This window comes from Excalfactoria chinensis, chromosome 1 (assembly GCF_039878825.1).
Source record: "Excalfactoria chinensis isolate bCotChi1 chromosome 1, bCotChi1.hap2, whole genome shotgun sequence".
In the NCBI taxonomy this organism is placed as follows: domain Eukaryota; kingdom Metazoa; phylum Chordata; class Aves; order Galliformes; family Phasianidae; genus Excalfactoria; species Excalfactoria chinensis.
Window position 1 is genome coordinate 27,987,539 of NC_092825.1, and position 15,031 is coordinate 28,002,569.

Here is a 15,031-nt window from a genome sequence, read left to right on the forward strand (position 1 = left end):
TAAGTGCAAATAACTCAAATGTTTTCCATATCTCCAATAAGTAGCAAATTAACATGAAATTGTTCATTATTATATAGTACATTAAATAACTTGGTTCCCTCAATTTGCATTTCAATGAATATCTAATCGGCCTTTAAACAGCACATTGATTAATGGGGGCAAAGCTTACTACATGGATTCAAGGCAAAATTGTTAGTGCGTATTAAAGAAAGGAGTAGAGTAGGCTTGTTATAATTAACAATTATATCTCTACATTGTAGCTAAATATTAAATATATTGTACATTAATTTAGCTTTTTGTAACCATGTAAAATAGTTCATCTTGCATGAAAACCGATTTTAAATGTCTTGATCACGAGAATTGTTTGCAGTGGTTTAATGACAGTTCCGAGCACTCTTTGCGCTGCGGAACAATAAGTTTATATGTTGTACTCATAAACATAGCAGTACAATTACATTGCCACTCCAGCGATGGAAATATCTCTGTATTCTTTCAGCAGAGCGTTAGCTTATTGTTCTTGAGGACAGTGGATTTTAGTTTAATTTGCATGGCTGAGAAAAATCTAATGTAGCGTGTAAATTAAAAAAGAGTCATTCGGGGAGAGGTAATAATTCCTTTCAAAAGAAGTTTGTGGCAAGGAAAATTCTTTGTTACCAGTGATATCGAAGTCACTCAATGTTCACCAGCTTCCCAATTTGCTAGTACTTACATGCACAATTACAGTGTAAAATGTTATTGCATTTGCAATCAGCTCAGAGCTTGGTCCTCATTACAAAATCTTTTTGTGTAGCTCGCAGTCAGTCTGCTCATGCTGGGAAAACCTGGCAGAGGTGTGGCTGTGTTAACAGAAGAGTGCTTTGTCGGGTTTATTTTAGGTCTGCTGAGGAGGGGAAATAAAAAGCTGGCTGATACCACCAGAGGGCTATACCAACCTAGCTATCCTGGTTCAGCTGGGGAATGAAAGCTGTTACCTCCGTCTGCTGCAGAGGAGCCCTGGGGCTTCGTTGAAGTGAGAGAGATTTCAGGCAGTTTGCTCTTTCATTAATGGGATATCTGGAGGGGATGTGGTATGGCTTTCAACCCTGTGCTCTGCAAGTTCAAGCACTGCCTTTGTCAGAAATCAAATAACTATCAGTGAGCATGTTGCTTCTCTCCTTGCGTGGGGCATTTGATACTTGTGGGAATTGTGCCCTTAGTAACGGAGCAGTTTCTGTCTTCTGAAAGATAATACATGAAATGATTACTCGCATGAATCACAGGCACTAGATTGCGATTGCTGAGCATGTTGGATCTTCTCAAGGTTGAGTTAGTATCTAAGGGTTGCAGGCTGTTTAACGCGGTTTCTGAGCCACAGCCCTAACTCACCTTTGCCTATGCTGAACTGAGCTTTGAGGGTCAGGATGTAGAGCTAAGGTGGGAAAACTGCCATAGGCTGAAATAAAGTTTGTGCATTATCTCCACTTATTATCTTATTATCCACAATTATCTTCCTGGTTTTCCTGACCACAGCCCCTTTAGTTACTGTATCTACTTGTATTGTTGAAATAAAGCTTTTTGGCCAGGTATGCAAGACTTCAAGTCCAAGAAGTCAAAGTATCTGACTCTCCACAAACTGTGGTCTCCTGCAAGGGGGGAAATCTTATATTCTGATTTCTGTTCTTATTACTGTTTGTTTATGTTGTCTAGTTGCTCTGTTGTGCAACAGGCATGGGCAGCTCCAGATAGTTTTGGAGAAGTACACCATACTGTGCAAGGCATGGGAAGGAAATGGTGCAGTCTGTCAGTGAGTAGTAGGCATGACATCAGGGCGTTCCCTAGCTAGGTGTAATTTCACCCACACCCAGAATTTGAAGTTACAACCAAGTTTGGGTGATGGTGTTTAGAGGATGGTGTGAGCTGGTGCTATTACATCAGCTGAGCCATTCCACAAGCATCATCTGATTTTAGTCAAAACTGACATTAGATGATCATTGTAGAAGGGACGTCAGAGTATAATAAATGAGTATTCTCCAGGTGCTTCCTTTCACCTCTGCACCCTCAGAGGTTAATGTTGCTGAGGTGGAAGAAGAGAATCTGCAGTATCCTTCATCTCTTTCACGTCAGTATCAAAAATTGTTATTTAAGTCACTTTTGATGGTGCTTTGAGGTTAACTCAGGAGAGCTGTAGGGCTTGGATGCCTTCAGTTGGTGGACAGGAAGGGTAACTGGGGGCTAACATCCTTACTGCTCTAGCTGGATCTAGAAGGCAACATCTGCTCAGGCCCTTATATATACTTAAACAGTTCTAGTGGTGCAGCTTTTGATTTAAATTTCTCAAATATAGGAAGAACATTCACTATTCACTATTAAGGCTGTAGGTGCAACGCACTTTGAGATTTGCATTTTGGTAAAGCCAAGCTAGTTATACAGACTAGTACAGTGGAGGGCTGATCTCAGCCAGAGCTTCTAGGCTATTATCAGTGTAGGAGTGAAAAGAAGTTAAAAATATTGTGTGAGTAATATAAAGCAAGCATCTTTGTGATTCTCTGAGCTTGTGGATGTTAGGTTTTGCTGACCTTGGAAAGCTTTTCCAAAGATAATTTGAACGCAGCTTTTGCTTCATTGGTAAATCTTGCCTAGAAAGAGTGCAGATATGTATAAAACATACATATATAAAAAACAGATATTTAGGAAAAAGACACCTGTTTCTACTCCTCCTTCATCTGCTTGCTACAGTGATACATGTTCTTTCCATTATGCTGGTGTTATAGCTTAGTTCAGAATGTAAAAGTACACTCTGGCCTTGGTAAGTGATCATCCTATGGCTTCAGCTGTTTTCAGGATTACCTGACACATATATCAGGAAGAATGGTTGTGTTGTTGGTATCACTCCAGTATAAAAGCACTATTTGTTCTTTCCCCACACGTGGAATCATTTTTAGGTTTTAGCTCCAGACAAACGTTCCATGGTTTGAACTCAAAATCAGTATCAGGTGGAATAAACCTTGTTGGGTTGTGAGTTCTTCCAGTATTCTCTAATGGAGCTTTTTTTGGAGTATGTTCTGCAGTTCTTTTTTCTCAAGCAACATTTCTCTGCTTATTTCCCAGTACTAGCTTTCTTCTCTTCTGTAGAGAAGATGGATATGATTATGCATGGCCACCATCTTCATTTTCAGCAGCTTTGAATGCTTTCACAGTTCTTAAAAATAGTTCATTGGACCACTAAGCTGTAGTTCCTATTTTCCTGTAATTGCTTTTCTTGTGAAGGATAGACTCAATTCCTTTCTGCAAAGCATGGTGACTACTCTCTGACAGTTTTTATGCACCAGTTTCAGATACAGTCTGGTTTATGAAGTTATTTCTCCTTCACAACTGTGGTTTGCAGTTCCTTCACTCGTACTGATGCATCTGGTTTTAGAATTGAATCACTGAATCACGTTAATTGGAGGGAAGTAATTTTAAAAGGGATCATTTCAGTGATGCAATTTTTGTTGCATCTATATAAATAGGCTTATTAGCACAGTTGAGGAGGAGGCAGATTGCATTGGGAGCATCAGAATTAGCAACAAGGCTAGAAAGCTCATTGAGGGAAAATTACTCAATTGTTGTTACAGGAGCTGAGCTGTTTCCTTTGTTTTCTGTTGCTAGAAATGCCTTCCTGCCCCACCTTCTGCCTTCTTCCTCTATGTCAGGTATTGCATTTTTTAAAGTCTTCTGTCACAAAAGAGAAATGTTGCTGAAAACATTCATCTCTTGTACGAAGGCGTTCGTTTCCACATCGTTGTGTCAGCAAAATGTCTTCTCTGACTCCAGACTCAACATCGATGGCAGCCCACTTGATTCTCCTTCCAGGCTTCTTTTGCGAGTCTTTAGAAGAAAACTGAGCACAGCCTGGGCAAATCTTTACATGCTGAGGTTCAAAACGTTTCATCTGAGCTGTTTCTTGGGTATGCAGGAGACAAATATCAGAGAGTACCATGTGCCACTCATTTGAAAGCCAGCTAGGAGTGGAGAGCATTCTGGGGTACCCTACAGTGTAAGAGATGGGCCAGTGTGCCTGTGTTCTCCATTCGTGCTGAGATCTCACAGGTGTCAGTGTTGCTCTGCAGGCCGTGAAAGCTGTTGGTTATCAAGGCAGTTTACCTGTGGAAGATTATACACACGTCCTTGGTCTGCACACTTGAGAGGTGATAAAATAGACGTGCAGTAAGAAAAAAAATCTCATCAACCTTTTGAACCATTTCTCCTTGAACATAGTGGCTCTGGGGTTAAAAAGAACTTCCAGAGTCATTCTGTGAAGGCGATAGGAAGCCTGATGCAAGCACTTGAAAGGCATGTGTCTTCCAAAATGAAATACCATCTGTCTGTCATGCAGCTAATCAAACAGCAGTTCTTCCTGAGCTTTCTCCTTGGAAAGAGGCAGAAATAAAGGATCTAACATTTGCTCTGTTTTGAATTTCTCTTTGCAAGTACCCTGCTACACTTGCTCTGGAAAACGAGTTCTGTGAGAATCTCTGTTTCTTAGTGATATTTTGCTACAGGACAACTGGACATATAAAGCAGGAAACAAACGTGTCTTTGAAAAAATGCCACGTGTGTGCTGTTTCCACATTTGAGGTGTTTTGCACCGATCTGTTTTGGACTGCACTGTTGTTTTGGACTTTGTAATCTCTCTTGAAAATGAGTTCCTCTCAAAAGATTTTCTTTCATTTCCTAACCACTGTTTGAAAAATGGATCTGGTTTTAAACCCACAGCATCATAGAATATACTGTCAAACGTGTGACAAGTCTTTAATAAGAATATGGTGTTAAATCATTATGTTTCTGGCAATGATAAATAGAAAAATGTAGTGTAGCACTGGTGGGAGGGTTCTGTTTGGTTCAGGTTTTTGTTCTCCTTCCTCTTTTTCTTTTTTCCTCCCCCCTTTTTGTTTTGTAATACAGAAAATCCTTTATATACAGTAGCATCATCTGTGCCCAAAAAATATCACAGAACCACAGAATTGTAGGTGCTGGAGGGGACCTCTAGAGATCATCAAGTCCAACCCCCTGCAAAACAGGCTCCATTCAGCAGGCAAAAGACAGACTAACGTGGGAGGAAAAGCTCACATAACTTTACAAAAGCCAAGCTATAGCACAATATTGAAATACTGAGAAATATCAACATTTTTATTCCTTCTGCAAAATGTGGGGATATGCAACTGATTTGCCTTTCTTCAGAAATTCACTGTGTTTTCTGAAAGGAAGTTTGTCAAAGAAAATAGGATTGTGTGAAAATGAACTGCTTCTAGTTATTAGAAGATTTCAGTATCTTCCTCTTTTGGTGGTGTTTAGATCAGCAACCTCATTTGGAATCTGAAAAAAGGTGAAGGACTACTACCAAGATTTCTGTTATGGTTGAATCACACACACAGTCGAACTACTTACAAGTTGTGCTTGTCAAGGACTTCTATGAGAGATGGAGATCCTATAAATAATCATAACTTGGTGAAAATATTTGAATATGACTTGTATTTAAAGCACTATGAATGATTTAAAACTGAGTTAGTGTTGTGTAAAGACTGAGATTGCTGGTTCAATGTACGTAACAGTTGTATTCATTTTATAGATTGTTTTACAAAAGTCTGATTTAGCATTTGCATTTTATTCTGCCATTACTTACTAAGTAGTGTTGCAAGATAATCTTGTTCTCTTTTTTGGCATTTCTTTGAATAAGAGTTATTTCTTGTGTTTGAGTAGTCCTGTACCAGGTACATTTGTATTAAAGTCAGTCAAAAGAGAGGAGAAGGCAAGTAATTCTTACAGTTGAAACTCATTAAGTTCACTGCTCTTTGGTTTTGGCTCTGCAGTAACTCCTAACTTAGAGGCTTGTTGGTGTGCTAATGTAGAGAGTCTTATATTTAACTGTTTTCTAAAATGTGCTCTTTCTAGGTATACAGACAAGACTGTGAAACCTTTGGCATGGTGGTGAAGATGCTAATTGATAAAGATCCGTCATTAGAGAAGTCCATTCAGTTCGCTCTGAGGCAGAATTTGCATGAAATAGGTGAGCGATGCATTGAAGAACTCAAACATTTCATTGCTCAGTACGATGCTGCCAACCAAGATATATCAGAATCCTTCAAAGATGGCTCATACTAAGACAGAAATACAGTTTTAGAACTCTACACACAGTATGTGCACTGTAATGCCTACGTCTGATTCTTGTGGGGAAAGGGGAGGTTGTGTTGAAGAGTCGAACCCAAGGCCATGAGCTTCGTAGCTCAGATGGCCATACCTTGTTCATTGTGGTCTCCACAGTTGTATTCTTTCTACCTGTACTTGCTGACGTATATTCCTTTGAACAAGATGTTTTTTCTTCAAAAATTCTGTAAAGTGACAAGCTATTTTTGAAACCTTTACACAGTTACCTGGCAAAACATGTTCAGTCTGATGTTTGTGTACTCGTGTTTGGATGTTTGTAAGCGTAAACAGAAACACCGTGCTTTGTATTAAAATAAGAACGATCTTCCTTCTTCAGCTTATGCAGAAATGTCCTATGTTGATATATACTGTAGGAAAGGAGGACTTGTAAAGTTGCTTGCAACTGCGATTTTATTTATTTATTATAGATTAATTTTGAATTTCAGATTGATTCTGTAAAATTACACCAGGGTTTATGTCTAGTCTTTGCCAGAGGAACTTTGCCTGCTTAATGTTAGAACCTACTCTACTTCTGCAAATGCTTTTTATATGTTGGTGTTTTCCACACTCTGAGTCATTACTAGTAAGCAGTATTATGTAGAATTAATTCCAGTTTTTAACTGTTTGCAACTGTTTGCTTTTTTAATTATTTTTATACATAGTATTTTTGAACTATACCTTACAGAGTGTAACCACAGGCAGACACCGAGGAAAGGTCTCTGCTTCCATCCTCTTCCCCTGTTCTCCCTTATGCCTCACTTTCATGCATCAGTTTTTAACAATTAGGAGGCTGTGTTAATCTTCAGAAATCAAGAAGGCACAGGAATTTGGAGTGCCAAGGTGAGGTCTGGGCCATCTCTCTATTTAGTAACTCCAAATTGCTTCAGATCAGGTATAATGTGAAGTTAAACCCTAAATAGGCCCCACATGTGTTATTTCAAACCTGAATGATTCTGTAGTAGTGTAGTGTCTGGAGCCAGTTTGGACCTGATAGTGACTTGTAGCTGGGAAAAATGGTTGAGTAGAGACAAGAGACTGCCAGTACTGTGCCATTGTGTTGCAGAGATGAGATGTAACTTAGGAATCATTGGCAGTGTAGGGGTATCCTGACCAATGGTATGTGTACATATAAAGTAATATTGTTTTTCTTGAATGTTTTAGGAAAAGGAGAATTTGAATCATAGTCAAGAAAAAGTAAACACAATTGTTTTCTACAGGTGTATTTAGAAACATGAAATTCTGTATGAGGGCTAACAACTAAAGCTCACCGTTTCCCATACGCAGAGTATTAAATGAAAACGTTGATGAATTCAGCCCTTTATTAAGTAGCTTCTCAGATTTCTGCCAAATGGTTTGCAGAGAAGTGAATACAGTGGCAGTGATTTTGCACATACAAGGTACTATGTCTCAGCATCTTACACAGACAAACCTTGATATGGTGCATTAAGTGTATATTACATCAGATTCCTGAGATGCCTGATTAGTTTTAATGTCAGGGCTGCAGGGTGAGTGGGAAAAGTTCACCGATCCTACTGGGTGCCGATCTGGGGTGGGAGAGGGGGAAGAAAGGTGATCTGTGGTGGCACAGCAGCTAGACCTGACCCAGCCCTTTTGGCAACAGCCTGTCTTGTCCTGCAACCTCAGACAACGTTCTCTGAGACCGAAACATAGCAAACGGGGCTCACAATGGACCAGATAGCCTTCAGGTGGTAGATCTGAGCTTCTGCTTTGGGTTAGAAACACTAAAGAAAAGAACCGGTCAATTTGTGCTTAATTTATTTCTTGTCCATTGTTACTGTATGTTGTGTTAGGGGTCTCTTTTGTTCTCTTAGTGGAAATTTAATCAGGCCTCTAAAAGTGTCTGATTTTTCAAGTGCTTTTTTATAGAGCTTACAACACTGTTGTGTTTCTGCAGTTATTTTTTGCCAGTAGGTCAACACCAAGGCTGTCCTTAGCTTTCTTCTGTTTTTTTTGTTTTTTTTGTTTTTTTAATTGATTTATTCTTACTGATAATCTAAGGAGACACTTGATTTTATTTTTATTTTTTTAATAAATGCTGTTTCTATGGAAGCGATTGGCAGCTGTTTTTTTCCTGCTTAATTCTTGTCGTGATGCTGAATGTTCACGAGTAACCTCTTGTGATGTGTTTGATGCCGATGTCAGTACAATGTTATGCTGCTCAGCCTGAGCAAGAAATACATTTCCTTATTCCTGCTTCCTGTAGGAACAAGGAATTTACTTTGTATCAGTGTAAGAAGTTGTCCTCGGTCTCATGTAGAGCCTCAAGGGGGCTGCTTGAAAGGGGTGGAAAAAGCATTGACAAAAGGAACCAGATGCTGTGCGCGAGGAATTGTTCTTTGTCCCTTTAGGAGCTCTTGCAAACACAACGTACTTCTAGGACTTATTAATGTGCACATGCCTTTCAAAGAATGAAAGGGGAAGAGGAAGAAAACTAGTGTGGAAATTCAGCATTAGCTGCTGAGGCTGCAGTGAATGTGAATGGGTCTGTCTTCTCAGTGGGGGTGAGCTGGCAGCCTTGAGTGACAAGCAGGGCAGTTAGGGTGAAAGTCAGCAGTACAACCACTACGGATATAAAAGAAGCCAATACAGCATATTGGAGGCTCTGCTTCCTTGTGACTGTGTTTCTGTGCAGGATTTCCTCTTTTGGGAGGGTGAGGATAATGTGTGGCCCAAATGTTTCTCACTATCGTGAAGTTATCAGCTCCACTCACAATACAGGTACCTCTTCCAGTAATGTGAAACCAGAGCTGTACATTCTGTACCTGTGTCGAGTGCAGGTAGTGCATACTATAGCCTATATAGTTTCCTTTGTATTAAGGTGGAAGAATAGATTGGATAGTGATGGGATTGTCCCTCAGCAATCCATTCCTCAGCAAAACACAACTTTTTAAATGTTTCTAACAGTCTTAGTTGCTTGTGGCCTTGCAGCCTAACACAGGTGACAGGATGCGGTGAAATAGCCTCAAGTTGTGCTGGGGTAAGTTTAGGTTAGATATCAGGAAACACTTCTTTACAGAAAGGGTTGTTGAGCACTGAATAGGCTCCCCTGGGAAGTGGCTGAGTCACCATCCCTGGATGTGTTTAAAAACCATTTGGATGTGGTGCTCAGGGACATGATTTAGTGGAGAGTTGTTAGTTAGGGTAGCATGGTTGGGTTGTGGTTGGACTCGATGATCTTCAAGGTCTTTTCCAACCTGAGCGATTCTATGATCCTATTCTATGATTCTAGGTAAGGGAGAGCAATGTGCCTTAAAGCTGAGGTACCTAACCTAGCCCTGAGGAAGCTGCTCAGCCAGAGCACTGCTTCCCTGGGCACCATGCTGTGCAGCTGTACCTTCACCGAGCAATGTCTCGAGGGAGGAGATCACAGCTCTTGCCTTGGGCTGGAAAGAATGGCTGCTTTTATCCTTTGGTTTGTTGTTTTGTTTTAATAACAGTATGGGGAAGAGAAGTCATCTTTCTTCATTTATCTGGAGGTTTAGAGGGAGGTGCTATGGAACTGAACTCTCTGAAACCAGCTTAGAAATGACACTAGTTATCTGTGCTGAATAGTTGTGTTGTTGAAAAAGAAGGAAGTGATCTCACATGCAATGAATGGAAAACCTTTATCATCTGATACTCCATAAGGCTTTTTGCTTTGGGAGATTCTCTACGTGGTGCATTTGTGAAGATGGTGTAAGACAGTTCAGAACAGGTGCTCCTGGGACATACCAGTGTGAAGCACTTGCTCCAAAATGGGCCCAGCAGCAGCAACAGGGCATGTTGTTCCAGAGGATTCTGATGACCTGTATTTGCAAATGCAGTTAAGAATGGAAAATCCCAATCCCTATTTGAGTATCTGGGGGAATGCACTAACAAGTCAAAATCGCTCCTCAAGTCCTGGAAGTCCTCAGCAGGCTGGCTGTTGTATGTCCTTAAGCACAACAGCCATTTAGCTGCCAGAAAAGCAAATGCTGCCTAAGCCACCGGGGCAGCCTGCCAGCTGGAGGCATCCCACAAGCCGCTCATGGGCCCCTATGCTGTAGCATGATATTACTTTGATCATCTTTCACATATGCAAGACTTGTTTGTACTAGAAAAGGACTTTTATATGGTGAACACCACCTCTGGGAATAAAGGATCTTCTGTTTATTTTACCCTGAAAAATACAAGCAACTGACAGCTATTTTGACTTGGCTGCAACAATAACTTCTGTTTGTTGGGTGTGAGCAATGCATGTGTCCATTCCATCCTTTATTTCTAGCTGCTTTCATTCCCAAACTTTTTATATCCTTAAAAATGCCTCGGTTCAATGTGCCAGTTTTGTTTATGCAAGAAGGACCCATTTCTTCATTAGCGACCTGTGTTCTGGTGGTCAGACATCAGTATTAAGTAACAAAATCCTGCTCTTTACTTAAAATAAGCTTCTCTCAGTGCTTTAACTTGAAGGTGAGTTTGAGGCAACTACTTGACCAGCTTGCCTTCTAGGACAACCCTGTGTCTCTCTTCCTTGATGTAAGCAAACATGGAGATGATTTTAGAGAAAAGAGGGGAACAAGAAGAAGAAAATCCACATCCACAGGAGTTGTGTATTTGTTGTACGGATATATTCCAGGCTTGTGTGGTTTTTACATTTATATAGTTTACATTTTGCTTGACCCATAAATAACACTTGCAAGATTAAGAGGGCCATAGTTTGGACAGTATTTACAGAGCCCCACCATGCATACAGAGCTTTTAATACCTAGTAGACAAAATTAAGCTGTTTTGCACTAAACATCTTTCAATATTTTTAAACTCCCTGACTAAAATACAAGCACTATTTCATCCATAATGCTGCTGTTAAACCCCTAACAAATCTACTTTGATATTGTAACAAACTTCTTCAAATTCAGGGATATAAAAATACTCAGCTTTTAAAAATCTTAACTGTACAATATGTACATTAGTATTTGCACTGTTAAATTATGAATACATTTAAGCCTATGAAATACTACGTTATAAATAGCAATTTTTTGGATTCAGAATCGCAACTAATACAATTTAAAACCTGGATAATACATCTGAAAAGACACAATTTTGGAGCCCAATCCTTTAAGCCCTTATGAAACTGTTTGTTATGTAAGTAGATTCATTGACTTAAATGGGGTTACATGCCTGAGCAAAGGATTCCACCATTTGTACCTTTCTCTTTCAGTGCTTTGTTGCAGAGGAAATGACATAAAAGCCGTCATTGCTCGCTGGCAGTCAAGTCCAATTCCAACAGCTGAATTGATCTCTTCCTTTTAACAGGCACAAAAAAAGCTTTACACAGGATGGAGTCATTTTAAAAAACAACAAAAACTGGAAGGAAAAACATGGAAGTTAAACATGTAAACCATCGACTGCTGCTTTAGGGTGTATCGAGGCCTCAAGCATTTCAGCTCTCACAGTCTGATTTTTAACACCTTAACAGGAGAATCTATGGAAAAGCAGCTCCTTCCAAAGTTAAAGAAAAATAACAATTCCAGTTTTTGTAGGGAAACGTCAAGGAGGAAGGATGAGTTTTATCAGTGAGGAGAGGGCACTGTCTGTAGCCATCTGTTTGATGGAGAGAAGTTGAGTATCACCCTGTATGGGTATGTATGGCTACAGTACAGGACTGACGGTTTCATCTACTGATCTCCATTGAATCCTCTCTCTCAGGTAGGTGAATAGAAAGCTTAATATAATGTCTACAAAAAGTCTTTATCAAGAACGCAGTAACAGTATTTTGACAGCTGAAACACAGTATGTAAACCTAGCGCAATCTGAACACATCGTCATTTGGCATAGTGACGTTTCCCAATGTTACTTTACTCTCACAATGTAAACTCTGAACAGGTTATCAATTAAACTGGCAAAGCATTAAGAACCTTAGCAACTTGCCTAAGTACAATTATTAATATAAAAAGACGTGGTTCGAACTGTAGCTAAAGTTGACTGGTCTTCCCAGCTGTTAAAACAAGTTAAGAAATTATGCAGTTTTTCCCTTTGTGTCCCCTCTTCTTCTTCTTTGATTTGGTTGTCCTTTGTCCAAACTGAGAACTAGATAATGCAGTAGTTGGACCAGAAAGGTCATCTGTGTAGTACGGATATCTCAGTGACCGTGGCTGTGGAATTGGCTGTCCTAGGAAATACCCTTCCTCTTCAGAATCCGATGATGAGGATGAAGTTGAGCACCAGGAGTCATCTTCCTCACCATATAATCCAAAAAATTTATCAACAGCCTGATTCCTCAGTGCATAATCAGAGCTAGTGTGGGCATACCGGCCATACAGCTCCGCATTTTGAATGTAGGCCCGAAACTCACGTGAGCTTTTATTTGGAATAAATTTTTCATGATCCTGAGGTGAGTAATAACGAAACCTCTCTTTTGGAGAGTATCTTCTTTCTGTGGCCAAATTAAGTGCATTATCTGAACGAGATTTCCTACTTCTTCTGCGATGATGAGAAGGTCGACTCCCACGTTCTTCAAAATGATAAACGCGCCTACGAGTCCGTTCACTCATTGGAGGTTGTCGAACTTCGACATTCTCGTAACTGCCGTTATCAATAACATCATCTGAAAACTTGACTTGCTGTGGTCTAGACTGGGATTTAGATCTTCTCAGTACAGGCATATGTGCTGGCTTTTCCTCTGGCAATGCTTTTTCCTGGCACAGCTCTGAGCTCAGACTCTTCAAGGACTCTGTGCTCCGATGGAGCATTGAAGAATTCAGAGTTCCCATGTTGCTCATCTTCTCACAGTCCTCTACCTCCAATTCTTGGAAAGTTTGCAAAGAATAGAGAGATGGCCGTGGCTTGCTTTCCCCATCCATTGAAGCCCCTGTGGTGGGAGTGGAAAAAGAAGGAAAGAGTATTATTATTATCAAAGAAATAGGTATTACAATGAAATGTTGAAAACATTTCATGAAAGCAGACTTAATTAGTGTTAGACAGTGGGCACAAGCTAAAACACAGGAGGTTTCCTCTGACCACTAGGAAACACTTCTGTGCTGTGCAGAGATGGAGCACTGGCACAGGCTGCCCAGAGGCTGTTAGGTCCCTTCCTTGGACATCTCCAGAAGCCATCTGGATGTGGGCCTGGGCACCCTGCTCTGGGTGTCCCTGCTGAAGTGGGGCTTGGGCAGATGGACCCAGAAGTCCCTTCCAGCCTCAGCCATTCTGAGATTCTGCTCTTTGAAGCTATTACCAAAAGGACTAACTTCACATAAGAGTGAATAAGTAAGTATTGGTTTCACTTACTTTAAGACCTAGCTAACATTAGGATATCAAGAATGGAAGAAGTTGAGTGCATTTAAAATATTTAAACAGCTCTAACACATGTAAAGCTAAGCCTCTAAGAAAATAATTACTTCAAATTATTCTATACAGATCACTCTGAAGGTAATGTCCCTTACAGACTTCTGTGGAAACTACAACATACACGAAGAGCACAATAATGCTGTTCTTCAACAGTCACCACTGTCAGCTGTGCAGTTTAGCCAGCAATGAACAAGAGCCTGCATGCTGTGCATGTAAAAATCTGCCCCAGCAGAGGTGACCTGCTGTTGCTGTTCCCACTGTTGAAATGCACCACCCACCACCTCACTGTGCTCACATCCACTGGGTGGTCTCCATCAACACCCAGTAAAGTGTCGATGAATGTCAGTGGGTGTAATTCTTTTTTTTTTCAGCATGGAGGAATTCAGTGACACCCCTTTGCTCCATATGCATTTCCATGTCAGACACCATTGAGTCACACTGCCCCTCTGCTGCCATCTGTCTCACAGCAACAACATGGAATGGAATATTGGTGAGAAGCTTCAGCCTCTACTGAGGCTGAACACCACCACCATCAAGGGCCAACATAATAAAATACGGGACATTACTGTCAGAGCAGCCCTCAGAATCTACGCTTACCATTTTGTAAGGCTAAAATATGAACTGCTCCTGATATCTCTACATTCAGCGATACATTCAGTAGTCTAGAACAAGAGTTGTCATTCACCCTTTAACGCCCTGAAATGCAGTACCTGTAGTTCCCACTTCCTTAACTGCTACACATAGCTCCTCTCATCATTTCCTTCTGAGCTGCTTGGATAATGCAGCACATGGCTGGCTCTGACCTATATGAGTATCATCATAGTATCATAGTATCGTGCGAGTTGGAAGGGACCTTAGAGATCATCGAGTCCAACTCCCAGGATTCGAGCCCTCTAGTGTAGCAGAGCAGCAGTTCTACCACTTGCGCCACAGGGGGGATTTGAGCCCGGGCCTCCAGTGTTGCAAACAGCGGTTCTAACACCGTGCGCCACCGGGGGCACACAAGTAGCTAGAATAATTCATGCTGCAGAAGGAAAGCAATGTCTCTCTTTTAGCCAATTCTCAGGTTCTGGGTTTTTGCCTTGTTTGGTGTAATTTTTGTTGGGGAATAGCGATGGGAGGGCAACACACACAAAACACGGACATGCCTGACTATCTGACTTCTATCCTTTTGGCTAATTTCAGTCACATTTATCAAGGAGGTTCACAAAAGTAGATTATCAGTTGCTCTTCAGTCAATGGAGAAAGATAATCTCATAAACCTTATTTCCTAAGGCTAAGAAGGTTACTACGATTTCAGATTTTCCACATACTTTTACAAGCAATTCTGGAAATCTACACTGTTTTGCAGATTACCTTTAAAATTATCCTAGCAAAGAATGCAACTTCCTGTACTTAAGGTACAAAATTTGCTTGAAGCAGTGGTTTGAATATAACATGCAGAGTTCAAGACTGCTTTTACTCTGCTTAATGTTGTTTATGTTGCCTGTTTAACGTTTATGCTGTCGTCATTATAAGCAAAAAGAATTTAAGCAGAAAAGGA

At 40.5% G+C, this 15,031-nt stretch overlaps 2 protein-coding genes across 9 annotated transcripts in view; one reads left to right on the forward strand and one right to left on the reverse strand.

The window, feature by feature from the left end:
* The window catches only part of PPHLN1 (periphilin 1), a 76,607-nt gene extending 68,372 nt beyond the window's left edge, over positions 1-8,235 (forward strand). For 3 of the 4 annotated variants that reach the window (XM_072339012.1, XM_072339021.1, XM_072339004.1), the window contains exon 10: positions 5,911-8,234. In XM_072339012.1, the coding sequence (XP_072195113.1) occupies positions 5,911-6,120 (210 nt within the window). In that variant the 3' untranslated portion in view covers positions 6,121-8,234. Of the gene's footprint in view, positions 1-5,910 lie in introns of all 4 variants that reach the window. The other variant, XM_072338994.1, reaches the window with a different exon arrangement.
* A 2,497-nt stretch (positions 8,236-10,732) lies between these two features.
* PRICKLE1 (prickle planar cell polarity protein 1) overlaps positions 10,733-15,031 on the reverse strand; it is a 58,999-nt gene continuing 54,700 nt past the window's right edge. For all 5 annotated transcript variants that reach the window (XM_072338948.1, XM_072338964.1, XM_072338972.1 and 2 more), the window contains one exon: positions 10,733-13,009. In XM_072338948.1, coding sequence (XP_072195049.1) covers positions 12,150-13,009 — 860 coding nt within the window. In that variant the 3' untranslated portion in view covers positions 10,733-12,149. The remainder of the gene's footprint in view (positions 13,010-15,031) is intronic.